This window comes from Dasypus novemcinctus, chromosome 25 (assembly GCF_030445035.2).
Source record: "Dasypus novemcinctus isolate mDasNov1 chromosome 25, mDasNov1.1.hap2, whole genome shotgun sequence".
Taxonomy (NCBI): domain Eukaryota; kingdom Metazoa; phylum Chordata; class Mammalia; order Cingulata; family Dasypodidae; genus Dasypus; species Dasypus novemcinctus.
In genome coordinates, this window is record NC_080697.1 from 34583788 (window position 1) to 34605022 (window position 21235).

At 42.2% G+C, this 21235-nt stretch overlaps 1 protein-coding gene across 3 annotated transcripts in view; it reads right to left on the reverse strand.

The window, feature by feature from the left end:
- The window catches only part of ASAP2 (ArfGAP with SH3 domain, ankyrin repeat and PH domain 2), a 211497-nt gene that overhangs the window by 20751 nt on the left and 169511 nt on the right, over positions 1-21235 (reverse strand). For all 3 annotated transcript variants that reach the window (XM_058287891.2, XM_058287892.2, XM_058287893.2), the window contains 7 exons: positions 19327-19460; positions 11710-11804; positions 6494-6683; positions 4591-4676; positions 2656-2771; positions 1556-1623; positions 249-362 (listed from right to left, as the gene is read on the reverse strand). In XM_058287891.2, coding sequence (XP_058143874.1) covers positions 249-362; positions 1556-1623; positions 2656-2771; positions 4591-4676; positions 6494-6683; positions 11710-11804; positions 19327-19460 — 803 coding nt within the window. The remainder of the gene's footprint in view (positions 1-248; positions 363-1555; positions 1624-2655; positions 2772-4590; positions 4677-6493; positions 6684-11709; positions 11805-19326; positions 19461-21235) is intronic.

Genomic DNA, 21235 nt, shown 5'->3' on the forward strand with positions numbered 1-21235 from the left:
AGGTGAACAGTTCCCTTTAATTACATAATTAACCATTCCTTTAAATGAAATGTATGTAGGAGCTGGGAGACAAAGGGTAGTAGTGGAAAGGGACAAACCAAAAATCTACTGAAAGCAATGAAAACAAAAAGAAAACTATGTTTTCTTTGCTACAAATCTGCTTTCTGCTGTAATTACAGGCTAGGATCCGTTTTGTTCTGAATGAGGCTTATTAAAACCCTTTTAACATTTTGCAATTTGACACAAACCTGCAACTTCTCATCCATGTCATCATCGCTCTCGTCCAGGTCTTCATGAAGCAATCGCCATTCATATTCGACGTGAACGTGAGAATTAAACCTTCCAGATAAGGCTTGAGTCAGCTAAGGAAAGCAAAGGGAAGGTCAGTGATGTAGCTCATGCACTCAGCCACGTAACAGGTATCCACCAAAATGCCCAAAGAGCACACAAGGCAGCCTGTCTTCGAAAGCAGAGAACCCACATTTCAGTACAAGACTCATTTATTTAAGCTTCTGAGTCTAAGGCTCCTTGTTATGACCAATTTGACAGAATTAAGCCTGGAAAAAATGATTTGAATGACTATTTTCTTATTCTCCCAAGGAAGGTAGATAGCTAGGTCCATTCTATATGCACAGGGGAGAAGTTCATTTATTATATACAGCAGAAGTCTTAATTGGGCTATCCTCCATAGCCACATAGTGGCCACAGGTTAATTAACTATGGGCAAGTTAATTAACCTTTCTGTGCGTGTTTCCTCACCTATAAAATGGGGATTATAGTAGAAAATATCTCCTAGGGTAGTTATGAGGATTAAATGAGTTAACAGATATAAAGTACCCAGATACAGATAGACAGAAGTGGATATAGATATATCTTACATTTAGATAGCACTTCCTACTAAGTTCCATTTATGAGCACTTACTCTTTGCTATTGCTTTATAGAGTTCAACAACAATTCTCACAACTGCCCTGCCATCTTGCATAAGTGGCTCCATTTTATAAATAAGAAAATGTCCTAAGAGTTTAAGTGGCTTGCCCAAGTTATGGTGGAGCACCCCACTGTAAACCCAGCCCGGCCTCATCCCAGAAGGCTCTTCCAATGGTCCATACTGCCTCTTCTTCCGGAACAGGAAAGGAGAAGATGGTGTAGAGCAACCCAAGTGATTTGGGTCTGAGGAACAAAATCAGAAAGTTGGCTTTGGAGTACTGTAAAGTGATGCGCTAACAGCTTAGGACACTAGAGGCCAGGCAAACCCGTGTCAGGCCTCTGGATCTCTGTTCCGGTTGCCCCAGATAAGGCTGGTACCGCTATCGACATGTCCAACAGCAAAACTCAATTGTGCTCCAAACCTCACCACAAGGGTGAGGTGGGGGAGAGAGTGGCCACATCCTTTGTAAAGACTCCAGGGACACCTTCCCCAAGTCAGACCAATTCTTAGTTAGTCCTATCGAGGACACCTGATGAGCGGCTCAGAGAAAACACTCCTCAGGCAGGACCACTTCGCTGTCCAGGAAGGGGCGCCCACTGCCCGTCCAGGGCCATGAGGAGGCTCACCAGCTCCTCGCAGTGCTCGTGCTTTAGGCGCCTGGCTATGTCCAGCGGTGTTTCTCCCGACTCGTTAGCTGAAAGTCAAGGCAGGGAAAGGCGAGCATTACTGCAAAAACAAGCCAAAGTCTGATTTCTAGAGGTAATTAAGAAAAAACAATCCAGTTAAAGCAGCACTAAATTAAATTAAAGAAGATTAATGATACCCAGGTAGACCCAGAGTTGAATTTATGCCCTATTTGTATAGGGAGAAAAGAACTGTCAGAAAGATTTTAAAAGATCAGGTTTGCATTAATCAAGAAACTAAAACTGTTCAAGTAACCAAAGGAGTTCATTACAAAACTCTAACAGAAACACTTAACCCAGTTCCATGAATTTCAATGTAATAAAGTTTTAACACATTTTCAGCAATCTAAAAACTTGTACATTTTGAACTTTTTTCTAAGTAAGTTCCAGTCACTGAGGTTTGACTAATCTTTTTTTGGTAAGACACATGGTTTTTGGGCAGGTATTTTTCTTTACCCTCTTTACGCTCTGTTCAATGGTTCTTCAAAAGTACTTCCTCGTAATGTGGTAACAGCTGGGTGCTCTCAGGGCAAAACCCTGTCAGGGGTCCCCCAGCAGAAGGAAGGGATGGAAGCCAAACAAGAACAAGAATCTCTTGGTACAAATGACAGGAGAGGGGCAACAACTGGCGCCTCCACAAGGAGACCTTCTAAACCCAGAGCCGAGTAAGGGGAGCTGGTTTGACGTGAGGTGTGGTTTCTCGTAATAAGGCTCATGGACCATGGGCGAGAGGCAAAAATCCCCAAAACTCGTCCAAATTGCCCTCAGCATCAGTGATAATTTCAGGGCCTATCCCTTACCTTTCTTATAATCTGTAAAAGCCCTTAAGATGCAACCAAAGTCTTACTAACAGTTGGCAAACAGGGCTAATAAATATAGAAACCACAAACAGCCTCGAAGGACATTTAAGAAGAGGCTCTTTTCTCTTCAGAGGTCAAGTTTTACTTCTACTCAGCTCTGAGAGGAGGAGCCCAAAGCACGTGGACTGTTGGCAAAGGCAGCGCAGGAGCCACGGCTGGAGACAGCCCGCGCTGCCCGTTTACCTATCTCGATGGAGGCCTTCCCCCGCAGGAGGAGTTTGAGGCACTCGGCGTTGTCAGTCAGGCAGCAGTAGTGCAGGGCTGTGCTGCCTTTCCCTGTCTGTTTGTCCAGGTTCCCGCTGGCCGAGAGAAGGGATGGAGAAAGGAGAAAGGAGAAAGAAGGGTGAGTCACAGGCCAGGCGATGAGGGGCCGCTTGGCGGGGGACCTGGGACGCGTGGACTGGAGAGGCAGCGAGCCGCCAGAACCGAGGGGCAGACCCTGGAAGGCACACAGCACCAGCCCCGCTTGTCCGGATGAGGAAGCCTGGCACGGCAGTAGGGAAAAACAAACCCCAAAGGCAGAGAAGGCCGAAAAGAAAGTGCTGCAGAGCAGGACTGAGGGGTGGGGCAGGTGTGCCCCCCGGGTGCTCTTGGCATCCTTCCCGCTTCGCCGTCGGTGCCCCCCAGGCTGAGGCTGCCCGGTCGGGCCAGGAGGCCGAGTAAAGACAGGGCCCGAGGAAGTCCGCAGGACTTGCCCATTCAGTCCCACAGAAAGACAGGAGCTGGAGCTTTCTTTCCATCTTATTACTTGACACTTGCCAGGAAGGGGGAGAGTTACTTTTCCAAAATTCAGAGTCCCAAGTCTCCTGTGTGCCTGTTTGCCCTAGGAATGTCCTCTGAAAACAGGTTAAGAGGGGAATCTTCAGAAGACTTCCAAAACTTCTTCCCACTTAAAACTATGTTATTCAAATAAGGTGCTTGTGCTCCCCAGAAGCAAGATAAATCATTCGATCCAACCAAGAAGGCAGGCAGCCCCGCAACAAAGGATGACCACTGCATGCCGAGGAGGAAGGGACAGACAAGTGGGGACCTGAGAGAGCACCACCAGGAGACAACACCACTGCTCCCAGGGAAAAAATGCAAAACAGAGAGCCCCATTTTCCAATCTCTCCTCTCTCCTTGCTATCTTTTTCTGGGAGAAAAGAAACCAAGAATGCCACTCTCCTGCCCCTTGAGAAGGTATAGAGGGAGAGGGGCATCAATCAGCCAGTTGCCTGGGTATTTGTTAAACCCCGCTATGTTCTTGGTGCTAGGCTGGCACCAGGCTCTGTCAAAGGGCAGGCATCTGGGCTCGCCATGAGCCCAGCTGAGTCCCAGCTCCTCGGGAAAGAACGGTGGATCCCAGGCTGCCCTGCCTATCACCTCTTCACTCCTCCCCCCAGAAACGGCAGGGAAAGGTAGAGGGTACCCCCGCAAACCCCAACCCATAGTCAGGAAACCAAGATGCACTTGGAAGGAGTTTTGAAGTCTGGCCATTAGCTGCCATGCAGTTACCATGAATGAGTAGGCAGAATGAAGAAAACTTTTGGGAAGACTGGGGCCTGTGGTAAACTGCATACGCATATACTTTCTAAAGGCCATTCTACTTTAAAAATTTTAAAAACTTTTCCAACCAAATTAAACACACATACCTCAGCGTCCTAGTTTATAATCTCTGGCTTAGACCAGTGGTAAAGTGTGGCTCTTTTCTTTCCTGACACACTCTCTACCTCGGAGCACTCTGCTCACTCCCTGGGAGAGGTTCGTTTCAGAGCACAGGCCTGTGGAGTGGGCCCACAGAAGGTGGTCATGGGGTCACAGACGCAGAGTCTGCTCTCTAGGGCTCAGAATTCAGCAGCTATGTCTACTTAGGTCTTTTTTTGTCTGAGACACCAGAAGTTGGATCCTTCAGATACCACTTTCTATTCTCATATTCTGGGGCTTTTTTTTTTATTAGCATTGCCACGCAAAACTCCACACCTGGCAGCACTTTTTCTGTACCATAATTCACATTTAGACCTGGTAAGAATCCAAGCACCTTGGCGACACAACTGTTAACAATGAGGCAGCATTTGATTCCTTTCTCAGAAATACCAAGGAACAAAAATAAATGCCTCCTCTTCATTTTAGAACACCTACCTGTTCTGAACTAAGAAGTCTACAATGTGAAGAGACGTTCTATCCACAGATCTGACTGCAAGATGAAGCGCGGTTTCATCCGGTTCCTGAAAACCAAAAATATTCCAAAATGCTAATGACAGCATTCGCGTTTGTGTCCAACACAAATAAAATTATATATATTTCTTCCAAATGCCTTTATCTGTTCCTTCAAAAATCTTGTATCTAGAACTCCTTTAATCTCTATGGCAAATTCTCTGTCCTTGGAAACATGCAATTTAGAACTGGCCCCACTGCTTCTTACTCCACAGGGAATAAACAGGAACTCAGGGGTTTCATTTCAAAGTCCTCTCACTCTATACTTTCCTATGCCTGCAGCGGCAAGATGAGGTATTGCCTATAAGTAGGGGTCTGAATTCAAAGAATCCAGGAAGGTTCCCCAGGCCTCCGATATCCAACCCCTTAAGCCCATTCCCTGAACAAATATACTTTTAAAAACAGGGTTCAAGTTTTCAGTCTATACTTACAGGTACAACTATAAATGCTAATCCCTTTACCATCTTCAATTTATATAAGGTACAGGACCACCACTGTCTTTTCTGAAAGTAAGTTTTGGCAGGTGGGGAAGCAGAGACTGAATGATGACAGTCTAGGGTAAGAGGGTGGATGGGAGAAGTGGTGGAGGAGGAAATTTACAGAGTGGGAAACACCAGGCAGAGGGATGCGAATCCTGTTCAAGCTGCCCTGCCTGCTAGACCGCAGCTCAGAGCTGAGCACTCTGCCCTGGACTGCCTTCGTTTGGGTTCTTTCTAGAGAGAGAGAGAACGGGCACCACCCCAGTCTTTGTGCACTGGCTCAAGTAAAAAGGAGTGTGCCTGTCACGAGGAGGATGACCTTTACAGTAGTTCTGCCCAGGAGGGCCTGGCAAAGCCCTGGGTCTGCACCCTCAGGCCTGAGAATGCAGCCTGAACATCCACGGCACTCGGGGGAACCCTGAACAGCAAGGCTCAAAATGACACGCTTAACTGATAAGAGGGTGAGCCTCAGTCCTGTTCCCTCTCACTCTGAGGTTAAGGCAGTTTCAAGGTCAAAGTTGCTGGGATTCTTAGCATACACCCTTGAAGGCATTCAGGGAGGAAAATTAAGGAACACACCAACCACTCTGATACTGGTAGTTTACTTCTGACCCAATCCTAACCAGCGATGCCCACCCTCTCTAGAAAGTTCTCTCAGGAAACTGAAGATGTCTCTCTTACTCCATCCAACTCACTCGAAGGAGAGAGGTAGAGGGATAGGGTGCAGGCTACTGGGAACCAGCACCAATCCCCCTCAGAGCTCCTGTTTTCAGGGTGGCCTCAGAGAGTTGATGCTGAAAGCTGGGCTGATATTGGGCTTCCAGTGTGCCAAGGGGTACAAGCGTGGGGCAACATGCTAAGCCTGCTCACAGAAGGCATTTCTTTCAGGCTGCTTGGGCTTCTGAGAGGATGATTTCCCCTTTGCCCAGGGTTGGGCTTTTTTTCCAGAACTGGCCTTAAAATTTTTGGTTTAAGAATAAATCACAAATTTTTTCTATAAAATGTAATGCTGTCGGAAGGGATGTGGCTCAAGCGGTTGGGTGCACCTCCCACCTAGGAGGTCCCAGGATTGGTGCCCAGTGCCTCCTGAAATAAACAAAAACAAGCAAAACAAGTGATAAAACCAACTCAGGGAAGCTGATGTGGCTCGGTGGTTGAGCGTCAGCTTCCCATATAACTAGGTCCCGGGTTGAATCCCCAGCCCCTGGTACCATAAAAAAATAATCAATAAATTAAAAAGTAATGCTATCTTCTTTCAGAGAATTACCACAATTTTGGTCAGCATTTCTGATTACCGAGCCCTGTCATTTCTTTTTTTTTTTTTTTTAAGGAGCAATCCACACTCTTACATGTCCATTGGCCAGTGGGATTTTTTCTGTAAGATCAACGCCATCAGCATAAGCTTGGAGCAATCCAAAAATATCTCTTGTTTTAACAGCCTCACAAAGGCTATGAAGTTTTGCTGCATTATCCATGTGTTTTTTCCTTGCATATTTTCTCTCAATGTACTTGGCAGTAATGTAGTCTTTTCTCGCATTCCTGAAATCAAACACAACCGCCTTGTAAATTATTAAGGATCCTTATTCAAACACACCCAAAATCCATTCATCTACTAACTTAAAAACAAAACAAAAGAATATGTCCCCAGCCTCCTGATAAGAAGCACTAGGTTACACTTTTGTTGGTCTATCTATGCCAGAAAACAAAGTATAGAAGCAAGCCAGCACATGGTCCCAGAGCGGCACCCATGGTAAAGCGGTCCTGTGAAGACATGAGAATCTGCTGCTGTGGCCTTCACCCAGGTTCTAAGGATAACAGGCCACAGGAAGACTCACTCACAGGATAAAGCCCATGTTCTCTCAGCCTGCCAGCCTCTCTAGCTTAGACCTCCCCCTCAACCCTCTTAAAGTTTTGTTTTCTAACGTCCCCAGGCTGTTCCCTCACCAGTTGACATAACTCTATGCCTTTGCATACCCAGGGCCTTCTGCGTGGCATGGTTTATTGTGCCTTCTCTCCTAGGAAACCCACATTCCTTCCACGACTCTGCGCTCCAGACCACCCAGACCGCATTAACTGTCAGCCTGAATGTCGGCCCAGCTGTGGCAAAAGGCAAGGGCTAGGTCCTCTTTTTTGTAGGCACCGTACCTCACACTAAAGGCTCAATGTCAGATTAATCCAAACGAACTGCCAGTCTTCTTCACTTTCTATTTTCTGGGCCTGTAAATGGCATCATGCTCCTTTTCCAAGCAGCACGGTGTGGCAGCAGGAACATGGTGGATCCAAAGAAGCCTGAGTTCAAATCCCATTGCTACCACATTTAAATGGTTTTAACATTGGACATGTATGTCACCTCTTTATGCCTCTAATTTCTTATCGATGAAAACGTACATAACAGACCTCACGGTGGTACAAGACATACTCACCTTAACGTACCTGCTAAGCACATAGTGGGTCCTTAGGACCTAGGACAGTGCTGATGAACTTAAAAAAGGGAGAGCAAGAAAACAGCAGCTCACAGGTCAAGAGGACTCTAAGCATTTTACAATCCCAATTACCTCAGGGATCTTCACAACCACCAACAATAAAACCCTCAATAAGATATTTGAGAGTCACAGTAAATGACAAATAATTTAGAAATGTGAAGGAAAATAAAATTCCATTGACAATACAAAAATTTTATTTTCCCCAATAAATCTACCAGAGATATGGGGAGAAGGAGCGTGGAAGGATCTGACACCTCTGGTTCCTCCTGCCCACTCCCTCTGGAAGGCGCGGCAAGCAGGGGAAGCTGAGCTAAGGAAACGGCCCACACCACCCAACTGTGACTCAGCTCTGAGGCCGGAGACCCTTTACAAGCCTGGGCGCTGGGGTCAGATGGCCAGATCTCAAATCAGGGCTCTACTTCCGGTCATCTGTACCTCGGGTGAGCTACTTCACCTATCTCAACGTTAGGCTCCTTATCTGAAGAATAGTAATAATGATAAATGGTAACACCCCCTGCACAGAGTTGTTTCAGGATCAAATGAAATAACACATGCAAGCATTTAGCATAGATAGCATTTTAGGAATGTCTGCCATAATCACTGTGAAAGCCCTGGAATAAGGAGCTAATCGAGGCATGGCACAGATGAATCTGGTCAGCTCCCTGAAGCTGAGGCACTGGTCATTTTCACCGTGCAGCCAGAGCCTTGCTGACCACACCTGCATTACTGCTCAGTCACCAAGCCCCTTGCTTCAATGCACCGTGTTTAGGAGGGGGCAGGTGAACACCACGCTCACAGTGGGGGCGGGGCTTCAGCCCTCAGAACAACCATCAGTATTCATATCCTGCTTACCTAATATATCGAATTAACCACCCCTGCTCCTTTTTGTTTTAAGTTTTAGAAGAAAAGGGGCAAGGAGGGCAAGAGACTGCTCTGACTCCCCATTCAAATGCCTGTAGAGCTGCACTTGTCTACGTGTGGGCTTTGGACCACCTGCATAAAAATAACCTAATGTTTACAAAAATACAGACTCCCCTATCACACTGATCGAGAATCTAGTGATTGACTCTGATCTTACTAAAGGTTTGAGAGCCACTGCCCAAGTGAGTCCTTAAAGTCTTTAGAAGTTAACAACCAAGAAGGAACACACCAATTATATTAGCATACAGTCTAACTATACTACTAACTGGCTCTGAGAATATTTTAAAACTGCTCCCTTATGGGCTGGTATTTTTCTCCCCTGTAAAACTCCCCGCTTTCCTCCCACCCAGCCTACTCTGCAGTAAGGGCCTTTGGGGGCCTTAAGCCAAGTCAGACAACGGTGCCAAGCCAGAGACCTCCTGCAGGAGTGAACAGTGTCCCCTGGGAGCTGAACTCTGGCAGTGCTGGACCTAGTCTACCCCCCAGGCCGCAGAAGATGGGCCTAGGATGAGGGCACCACACCCAGACCAAACGAGAGGGCGGGGACTTCTTCCCCACATTTGCCAGGGTCCATAATGACCAGTCCTGATTATAGCATACTTCTGGACAGGCCATCAGGTGTGAGACCAGCTTGTCCAGCTGGAGAGGAAAATGTGTTCAGAAGCTCTGGCTCAACCTGAATATGCAAAACTTGAGGCCCTTCCAGGGATACTTCTCGAGCTTGTGTTTCAGCACTTTTAACCATGTTTCATCCCTCCCGCGTCTCCATCAGTCTTCCCAACCATCATGCCTGAAGCTAAGTCTCATTCCTCCAGAAGCCCTCCTTGACTTCCCCAGTGACCTCCCCTGTTGGCACAGCCCTTTACTGTGTCCTGCGTTGACCTAAGGTGTTATTTAACTTCTTACACAAAGCATCTCATACATGTACAGTTCTTGTAAGTTTACCAGTCACACTGAGGTATGTCGTCTCATTTGGATTTTATCTCCACTTTGCAGAGAAGTCAACTGAAGTTCATGGAGGTGGTATTAAATTGTTTCCTCAAGCAGCTGGCAAGCTCCTGGAGGGCAGACCCCAATTTTCACCGGGGCGCTCCTAGCACAGCTCTGTGACACTCGTGGGAACTGCTCAGTGACTCTCAGTGGCTTCACGATCCACCCCCTCTGGCAACGTGTTTAATGACTGAAGCTCCACGCGTCTCCTGGGACAGGCAATTAGACTGGACAGTTGTCAAGTTTTACGCAGTTTCAATAATCACTGTGGGATCATTATTACTGGGACTCCCATAGGAAGGCGTAAAGACAAACTGGATTTCCTTTATTTTTTAAAATGTATTATTCATTTGTCTAGGGCCCTTAGTTCCCCGGAAGGTAATCTCTACACTAATACACTGCACGGATACGTTCTATTTACCACACGTGCTCCCTGGCTCCATGAAGGAAGTTTTACTCTGTCATTGCAACCCAGGCCCCTCCTTTTTAATTTATTTTTTAAAGCTTAGGCTTTTGGAGAAAGGCAACATACTTAATAGAATGAAATATTTGGTATGTGGCTAGAGAGGAGGGGCTTCTCTTCCACTTCTGAATAACAGAATATGTAAAACGGTCCCGACTCACAGGAGAGCAACATTTCTGGGCTCTGTGAACAGCTACAAATCTGGCCTTTTTCCCCCACACTGAGCTCACATACTCTAAACACGCCCCAAATCCATCTGGGGATTCAAAAGCCACTAGAGGGTGTTTTAGGCTTACCCTTCAAGAGACTTATCTGCAGAGGGTGCTAAAGCTAGACACAGTACATTCATTTTCACCTGGAAGTAAAATATTAACTTATTCAAGTAGGCACAGAGCTGAAAGTAGATCTTTGACTTGTTGATTCATTATTTCTTGAACCACCGCAAGCATGGTAGACAGGAAATCCAAAACTGACTAAGATACAACTTACAGAAAAAAATACGTATATGCCTAGGTATAATATAAAGTGGGATGAGATGTTTTAAAATAGAGGAGCACAGAGAGCCAGCTAAGAAACTGATTTCAACTGAAGAGGTGAGAAAGGCTTCATGGAGTAGGTGGCATTTTGCCATATCCTTGGCCATTTGCCCTCAAATTGAGAAAAAAAAAAGGGAATGGGGATAAACTTCCTTTTCAATAGTGCCAAGGTTGGGGGAGGTTCTCAATGTAGATAGAACATTTTATTACAAGGGTTCCAAATAGGCAGTATTCATTTCTTTAGGATCATCTGGCCCTAGAACAAACTAATTAATTCTCTGCTTTTATAAAGTACCCCTGGTATTTTACTTAGTCAAAGATAGGTGGTGGTATGAGAGACTCACACTTTGTTTGCGAAGATTGGGAGAAGAGTCTCTGTCGCAAACTCTGCCTCAGAGGCAAGCTGGGATGAGAAAAAGGAATGTTTGCTAGGCACAAAACCTTCTCAGTCAAGTTTTTGTATCAACAATAAAACAAAAGTCAAAAACAAATTTTTGAAGGAAACAATACATCCCACATTTGCAAGGATGCTGGCAAAGAAAACAATACATACTCATGAATATACAACAACTAGCCCTCTCAGTGGCTCAGAATTTATGCAGAGAGAACTAAGATGGGAAAGATGAGCAGACGCCAAAAGGCCTGTGTGTGTACACATACACCACCAGTGGAGAGGAGACTCACACCAATGCCACATTACCAATACAGAGCATCTGTGAAATCTGCTCTCCTTTGGCCCCTTCCTAAAAACAGTCACACCAAACTTCTATTTGGATACCCAAAGAGGTTCAAGTGACAAACAAAAACAAGTAAACAAAAAAACCACAACTCTCAAAGCCTAACGCAGGCAACATAAATCACAGACGCTCTGTTCCTTTGTTATCTTCAAAATTCCACCATCAAATCAGGATTTCTTAACTAAGTTCTAAAACAACCACCATAACGACAACAACACCTTAAAATAAGGGTGCCAAACTAGACACTGAAAATGCCGTGGCACTTGGATGGGCAGACACATTGACTAGGGAGTAGGGTAGAAAGGAAAACTTGTAAGACCAACTCAGGCTGATTTATTTGCTAAAGAATTAGCAAGTGGTATACCCAAAACTTATTTCCCTGCCTCTAAGTTTCGGGGTAAAAGGCATATCTTTGTTCAGAAAATAAGAACTTACATGTCACTGCTTGGATTGGGTTTGACCGAGTCCTCAGCTGGCAGGCAACATTCCATAACCTCATTGAAGCCTGCATTTCCAATGTTCTTGGCAAGCTGCAAAAACAAAAGTCTATTTCAGGGTACTCAATTATTAATACATTCCACTGCTACACATTACTCATACAGCTCATGATTTATTTAATGGCCACTAAGAAATAGAGAAATAAAGTGGTTTGCCTTTAATGAAGACAGACAAAGCCCAAAGGTACCCATAAAACTGGAAGTAAGAACCCGCATGCCTCTTACAGGGGTGTGTTCTCATAACAAGGTCCTGGGCAAAGAACCTAGGTAGGCTGAGAGAAGATTCACTTGGCCCAACGTGAAGTTTCTGTCCTTACTGCCCTCAAAAACCTTGCGTGCTAACTGAAATGGGTAACCTTATGCAGTTATGAGCTGGCTTTAATATAGTGAGAAGGGCGCTAGGCCAGAAAGCCAAAGGCCGAGTTTCAAATCACGGTTCTTTTTTACTGGCTGTGTGACCACAGGCATATCAGTTTAGTTTACCTGAGTTTCAAATTTTTCATCAATTAAATGGGGATCATACCTATACCTAGCAGGCTTGTAATAATGATAAAATGGGACAATTTATATGAAAGGATTTAAACTAAAGCACTAAAAATGTAAAGTATTGGGGAGTTGATGTGGCTCAAGTGTTTGAGCGCCTACTTCCCATACATGAGGTGCCAGGTTCGTTCTCTGGTACCTCCTAAAAATAAAAACAAACAAAAAAACGAGCTCTCATTGGGAAGTGGATGTAGCTCAGTGGTTGAGCACCTGCTTCTCAGGTAATAAGATCCTGGGTTCAACTCCTGGTACCTCCGAAAAGGAAAACAGAGGTAATGTATTATAAAAAAAAATAGAAATAAAAAATAAAAATGCACTGTATTAATTCCACATGTATATGATCTCCATTTGCCTAACAACTTCTGATTCCTTAAAGATTAAATTAACACATTTCAACTGAATGCTTACTAATTACCGGGCTCTGTGCAGATACTAAGATAAATGTCACAGTTTGTCATTTTGGCAACAAGGCGACTTGTTTTTGGAAGGAATGAATGACTTATTTAAATTATCAGAAGCTCCTTGAGAGCACAGATTTATTCCTCTTAACTCTAACAGTAAAAGCAGTAACTAACACAGACATCAGTTTCCAGATCAGATTCCTAAATGCTAATGAAACCAGTGTTTGGAAGTGAATACATATTTTAATTTCCATGTTGCAAATGATGTACTGGGGTTGTTAGTGATAGTTCTGATCTTTCTAATCTCAATTAATTTGTAGACAGAGGGTTCATGGAGATTTTTCTGGGATATAAGACTGCTGCTTGAATGTCTTTTTTGTTTCAATGGGGTAAGTGGTTTAAAGAACAGCAGAAAGTATCTAGGTAAGGTAAAACAGAACTTCCTGGTTGCAAATAACATTAAACAGTGAAATAGGACAGTGAAGAATTCTGAAGGTATTTTAAAAAATAGGACAAAAGCAGCATTCGCGGTAGCTTAAGAATTGGGTGATGAGCTTTCCTAATTTTACCTTGCTTTTGATAGGAGAACCAAACTTCCAAGACAGACCCAACAAACTAACCAACTCTCTTTTTCGGGACTGTGTTCCTCAGTCCCATTCTGTGGGCTCATTCTGTTCCCCCAGAGATAAGACTTAGTGGTCAGGGTGGCACCCCACGAAGGTGATAGCACCTGTCAACCATGAAGCAAATGCCCTGCAAAGAATTTTCTGGACAGTGGGTGTCAGGTCCAGGACTCAGGCTCAGTCTTAAAACCCATCTTTCAACATCCCCCAGGCAAGCACAAGAGTTTTTGAAAGTTGAGTCAAAGTATCATTTGCAGTATCCTCTCTGAGAGGGAGGGGCCACCTCAATGCCTCCAGTGTCTGGGTAAAGCAGATGGGGGTGGGTAGGAAGAAGAGAATTCCCCAGGAATTGGAAAGCTACTTCCCTTCTGCTTGGACTTGGCTGGTTTACCAGGGGACAGCTGGCTCAGGGAGACTCCACGTCCGTGCGTCACACACGTCCAATGCTAGAGAAATGTGCCCTCGCACAGTTTACATTTTAGCCTGCAGAGAACCCCTCTGGAACCATCAACAAGAGCAAACCATTTGCAGATGGAGGCTGCAGCGTTTTATCAAGAAAATGTGGGGCTCAGCATGCTGGGCAGGCAGAAGCCAAGGAAGCAGGGAGGTGGGGTTTGAAGCAAGCCCCTGATATCATGTGTTTTTCACTTACTGGAGGACTATCATCCAGAAGGAATTTGAGGGCTGTGCTGAGGCAGAAATCAAGCCAGATCTAGAAGCAAAGGCTGGTGTGTTTACTATATCACTTAAAGAAAGTGAAACCACAGCCCATCCCCAGCCCCTCACTCTTACATATCATCAGTTCGATAAGTGCAGATTGAGAACCTCATATGTGCTCAGCCTCTAAGGAGGCAAGCACACTGGTATCATGTGAACCACATGCACACGTCACTTTTCGCAAGAGCAAATCTGATCTTTGTTCTCTATTTGCTTAATATGTCTGTCTACCAACTGGTTCCAAATTTATGTAGAGAAATAGGGTAGTATTTATTGGGCCCTCTCAGCTCCCAGAAGAGAGAATACTTTATTGCATACAAAAATGTATAAAATGGGAGCGGGTATAGCTCAGTGGTTGAGCGCCTGCTTCTATGTAACAAGTCCCAGGTTCAATCCCCAGGACCTGCTAAAAAAAGAAAAATATATAAAATGTTTAATATACAAATGTATAAAAATCCAGGGAAGTGGAGAAACTTGACCAGAGTAGGCAGAACTAAGAAACGCAGTGAGCTATAAATTGTTGCCTCTGAAGTGGGAACACAAAAGAATACTCTGGGATGCACGAAAAATTTTCAATGTATTTTTATCTGCACCTTTAAAAATTCCATTTTTGGAACATTTATAAAGTATATATAATATACTTTTTAGTAAGCAGTATAGATATAATTTATAAATAGTTATATATATATATTTCAGTTTCCAATTTTTTCTGATAGGATTTGAGATTTTTTAAAAAGTTCATAGCTGTCATTTAAAAAAAAAAAAAAAAAAAAAAAGAGCACAACACAGGCTGTGGAGTCTGATGCTCCTGAGTGCAAATGCTGGCTAAGTCACATTGGGCATGCTACTCAACCTTGTTGACTTTGATTTTTAAAATGGAGTCATAGCTGAGGTTAGATATAATGTATATTAAACACCTAGAACATACCCTGATGCATAACAGCTGTTCAATAAATGGTAGGTGATTTTCAACTTCTTGTTGCTGTAAGCCATTGCTTTTCATATTTTGAGTGAGGCCAAGATGAAACAACAGTTATAATTAATGAGCAATTCTTGGTCTTTCAGGGCTTTTCTCTCCTCAGACACTTGCAGATCTGGCTCTTAGTTGACCTGCTTTGATATGTGACAGCCTATTAACAACCTCATCAGAATGGAGCAGGAGCAGGTTAAGAGATAGAGACCTGGGTCAGTCAGTATTTGCTCCTAAAGGTTCCTGACACTCGATTCTTCAAGTTCAATGGGAAAAAACTTTTAAATTATTGACTAAAATTCCATTTCTTAAAAATAAAGATTTCCTTTAATTTCACTTCTTTCCTTTGTATTAATGATACTAAGTTCTTGGTATGAACTAAAAAGCAATGCCGAATCTATATTGAGGAAATTTATTTTAAAAATCTATGTTTAACTATGTTTTACAGGAAGTTTTCTGAAAACCAGGTTTGCTTTTAAAATCTAAGGATATTAAAGGCATTGAATGCTAGAGTAGTTAAGAAAGCACAACATCTCAAAGTAAACAAATTATTACTTCAATTACCCGCGTTTCATTCCATTTTACAAGAAGAGATTCTAAAAGCAGGTAGAGAGAAAAAAAATTTATTATCAACCAGTCACCTTCATAGATATGGCTGAAATCCACTCAGTTAGTATGGAAAACAAGCAAACTTTGAAACAAAACAAATTAAAAAGGAAATGGTGAAACGACGACAGAATACCATCCAGTGAAACTGTCTGCAAAACCTAAGGCCAGAAAATAATTTATGGAATTAAGCAAAAGACTTTTATTAGGAGGAATATGTGAGGCCATATGGGAGGACAGAAGTCCACTTAATGGGGTGAGCATCTGTCTATTGAAGGGAACAATGCCAGAAAGAAACTGAGAATGCAATCAAATGAGATCCTGCTCATTTATCTGTTGTCTCATTCAGGCCACTTAAAAATCTTTTTCCTGTCATACTACATCACCCTGAGGTGAGGGCTATGTTGCTGGTTTATCCGAGAAGACAGCCCACATGTTGGCTTATCAACCCCAGTGGTTTGAAAACCACTCCAGTGAAAGAACTATGTGCTGGTGCACACTCCAGTAAAGTTCTATCCTAGTCCACCTTCTCCTTTACTAGGGTACAAAGAGGTCTAATTAATACTTGCTGCACAAGAAATGATACTATAATGAACTAATTAACTAAATGGCATCATCACTGCTCTATGAATCTGAAATGCTTCAAAGAATTTCAGAAAGGGTCATCCAAAGAGCAGACAACCAGAGTAGAATGTGTGGAATCTTCATATGGATCCTGTGGCTCATCTTTCCAAAGGATTTTATTGAAATCATCTCAGAGGAGATAATAACAATAGCTCATATTTTATTGCTCTTATTATGTGCCAGGCATAATTTTAAATGCTTTATATATGTCAAGCCTTCAGAAAATCCTTTCTTCACGCATCTGATTATCTAAGCAAAATAAAATAAAAACCCTGGGTGCTTTAAAAAGGCTTGGGATTTCCATGATTTAAAAAAAATGCATCCTAATATCTGACACATATGCTAGTCTACTGCTTATCTTAAGAGCTGAGGGGTAAAAGGGTTTTGGATATAACATCAGCCAATGGTCCTATCACCTTGTAAATGGGGAATGGAGTAAGAATCCCAATCCCACAACCACATCCTGGGAGCCACCAGACAGCCAGACCAAGGCAAGCAGAGAGTGGGAGAGCAATCCCACACAGTTCACGGGCTTTCTTCCCTTTGTTTTTCTGATGGGCACTAAGGAAAAAAGGCTAGCAAGGGAAGTCTGAAAATTATGGCAGAAATTTCGATTTTGAAAATATCTCTATCTAGATATTAATTAAGTAGGCTCTGCTGGGTTTCTTTATAATGGTTCAGTGTTGGTCAAACTCTAAACTTCTAAGAGAAGACATAGAGGCTCTGGGAGACAGAAAATGAGATTTGAACTAGGAATGAAAAGTCATCTCATCTTTCTATCAGGATGGAAACAATATATTCCTTTAAATTTTCTTTGTTTTTTTTTTCTTAGTAGGTAATAGTGTCATGAAGTTCCTCAGTTAAATTTCTGAGACACACTAAAGCTGTTACAGCAGAGATGGGTTGGAGTCAGAATACTTCCAGCTCATGAGCACTAACTGTTAAATTTTTAGGAACTTTGTAAGTCAGCTGTAAATACGGCCACTATTAAAAATTACAATCTAGAACATTTTCATTACTTCAATAATAATACTAATAAACACCAAGAAAAAAACCCAGACAAATAAGAAAATTCTTCGCCACTCAATCTCTCTACGCTATAATGATTAAAGTGATGAGTGTACAACTATGCAATTATAACAAATACCAGTGATTGTTCACTTTTGATGAACTGTATGCTTTATTAATATTTATCAATAAAATTGATTTGTTTAAAAATGACATAATTCATAATTAAATAAATTACATTTTATATGACCTACACTCTTGAAGTTATTTAATGTCCATTGTATTTGCATGGAAGACATACTACGTAATGGTGGCTACAGCACATTTCTTTTCAAGTCGGCATTCAGTAATGCCACAGTAGTAGCTTAAAATTGGCCATGGTGAGAATATTCACACCATGGAAATAGGCAGACTAACAATCAGGGCTTCTTCCTTTTCCCTCTGAGATCTGGCTGTTAAACATCTGCCAGCAAACCACAGGAATAGAAGGCTCTGGAGAAACAGTAGTAATGTTTATATGTTCACCTGCTGCCAAGAGAACCCACTACAAATGCCAGTTTATGTCTCCAGCTCCTCAAAGGTTGAAGGTGTGAGCTCTGAAATCATGAAAGTGGCCTGCACTCCAGAGCTGGCACGTGGCTACATAGCCTTGGGCATACGATAGTATTCTAAGCCTCAGTTTCCTTCTTTATAAAGTAGGGAAAAACATACCAGGCTCATAACGTTGTTGTGAAAAATAAAGGAACACATGAAGTACTTTGCAAAGTAAACAAAACAGCAATTTATTTGTCATAAATCACCTACACGGTCCATTGTTGTTGTTGTTTTTAAATCAGTATAAGCAGAAACCCACCATAGTTCACCAGTGTTTACTACGAAATCATTTGTATCAATAAAAGCTCAAATCTATGCCATCATTACTCAAGACATCACTTGTACGCATACATACCTCTAAGATGTAGATTACATCCATTATTATATTGACAGTGACCAGTTTGTAACCACTGAGTCTTGCTAAATCCAACTTAGTTTTAAACGTAGAAGTTAATACTAGGGATGTTACTAACTGGGCTATCAGAATCTACTCCAGCTTTTCCCCAACTTTTCTCTTTCAAGATTATACAAACTTGGAAAGACTGAGAGTGTTCAGTGAAACAGTTCAAGATGCAGCAGAAGTTCAGACACTTTGGATCCAAAGTAGTCTTCAGTAAGATTCATGGTCCCTTGAGGTAAACACTGAGTAACAGATTTTCTGTCAAGCCAATTATTCTTGACATTAAAATCAATGGTGATCAATATCCACTTAATATTTATTGTTCAACTCCCAGCTGCTCCAAGAAAGAATTTCAAACACTGCTTTTTACAACCAGCAACCCTGGACTTGGAAAAGCTCATGTTTAAGGGGCCCCAAAGCACAAAGTCTGATTTGCCTTGTTGCTCAGTGGGGGCCACAGAAGCAATACTCTGAGAGCAACTTCATAGAAGATGCTTCCATCTCCTAATCTCTGTCACAGGGACTGTATGCTATCACTGAACTGAGAATGAAAAGACCCATTTTTCATAAATAAAGGCAGTAAAAACAAAGAGCAATAACTCTCCCCAAAGGGGAAAATACGGAGCAGGGGAAAAGTCCACTGGAGGCTTGAACCAAATAGTGACCACAGATTGCCTTGTCAGATATTGGCTGATGATTTGGGGAGAATGAAAACTTTTATGGGGCTTTAGGCTAATGGGTTCTGCATCTGTTTAATAAATGGGGTAGACTGTACTATACCGTCATTCTACTCCATTACAGCAGAATCTTACACTAGCTTCAATGCTCCTTTATGGTTTCACTTCACTTTATTCATTTAGGAACAAAGCTCTGCAATAAGAAGTGCCCTCAACTACTAATAGATGAGGAGTGAGTTTCTAATTGCCCAAACCCAACTGGCAACATATATCAACCATCGCCAGTTCACTGAAATCTCAAGAAACTACAATGATTAGAATGCCAAAAAAAAAAAATACTTAAGCCTTCAGTTTATTTATTTCTAGCCCAAAACCAAGGATTTGAAAATTACCAGGAGCTCAGATGTTCCTAATACATCTAAGGTCAGCGACTGCATCCGGGAGTAGTGAACCCCTAGCTCTCGGTGGATGCCGGAACACTCGATGCAAGTCAGAATGCCCAGATTGGTGGAAAGCCACGTGGGATCTGCCAAAGAGAACAGGGTAAATTGAGCTTACAATAAGTAGAAGGTCAGGGCTTAGAACTTTTTTCCCTGCAGTTTCTGAACATGGAGTTCCCACAATTTTTAAATTTCAACACATTTGAAGTCCTCTTTCATCCCTAAATACCACCAATTTATATACAATACACAAAAACGAGCATGTCTGTTCTCCTTCCCCCACCCCCGTTCTTCCATCTATTTATCAAACACTCCTAAGTGCCATATGCTATGGGGACAAAAATAAAAAAGACACAGTCCATAAACTCTAGTGACCATGGGTTACTCAAGGGCCAGTCCTTAACACAGACCATACCCATAACCAACCTAGTCATACTATCAAGAGAGCAACAAGAAAAAACAGGACCCAAAGGTTAAGTGCTACAGGTGCAAATATTTACAATATACATGTCTATATTGTCACAAAGGGCTAATAATAATAATAATAATAATAATAATAAAGAAAATACACCTAGCCCTTAAGACATGCTGTGTCAGCACTCTGGTAGCAGCAATAGTAATAGTTCACACGGCAAGAGCTTCAGCAATAACAGAGCACTACTAAAGAATACTCATTTAACCATACAAGAGTCCCATGAGATGGCTAGGGCAGGTTTGTTGTTGTTTTAAATCTCAAAATACAGATTTTCTATTTCAACAATGCTCAGAGAGGTTAAGGTTGCAAATAAGCAACTGAGCCAGATTTTGGCCTCATGCTTATCTTCTCTCAAACCCACACTTTCACATTACCCCAATGTTTCTCTCAGAGCTTGTTTACTTGTTCACAGAAGTAACCTCAGCACCTAGCACAGTGTCTGGCATACAGAAGGTCCTGGAAAAATGCTTGACAGATGAAATGCTGAATTTACTAAAAACAGGGAATTTAAAATAAAATACACTTGAGCACATTTTCATGGCCCATAAGCAAAATTCCCTTTAGCATTGTTTGTTGCCCTTAGAGACTGATTCACAGCAGGTAAATACTGTAATCTTATTCACCAGATAATCTAAAAAACATCCAAGTTATAAAAAATGTCACCCAAGTTAAGAAATATTTCTGGGCATCTGTGTGTTCACTTCACTAGACCTATCCTACTGTATCTTTGCTTATAGTAGGTACACAGTATAAATTTATTTGACTTTAAAACCAGATTTTATATCAACTATTTGTCACAGCATTTTAAAATGGCAAGGTACATAGCTTTAACTTCTTCATAAAAGTGTTTTTAAAACTTAAGCACTTTAATGCCTTTATCTTTCCTCAAGAAAGAGCATGATTCACTATTTATCACTCTCCACCTCATTTCCTGCTAATATATGTTTGATTGGATCCAAGACCTTATTCAGTTGCAATCCCATCAAATTATTCCTAAATATAGTTTTCAGGATAATAGGAACCTCACGGCACTTCTCAACTCCATTTTTATTTCTTTAATTTTTTAGGAAAGTTACCATAGAATTAGAGGAATGAAAAGGTAAGGACCATTCTAGCCAAACCACAGTCATTCTTATTTTACAAACATCCATAAGAGGCTATTATAGAGCTCTTCCACAACCATTATTTTACAAATATCACATATCACAACCAAACCACAACCATTCTTATTTTACAAATATCCATAAGAGTCTACTATAGAGCTCTTCAGAACCTCTCTCTACCCACCATTCCCTCTCAACTATAAGAGTAAGTCAATTCATTAAACTTGAAAAATATTAGATGTTAAACCTGAAGATATTATATGTTCACTAAAAAACAAAACTC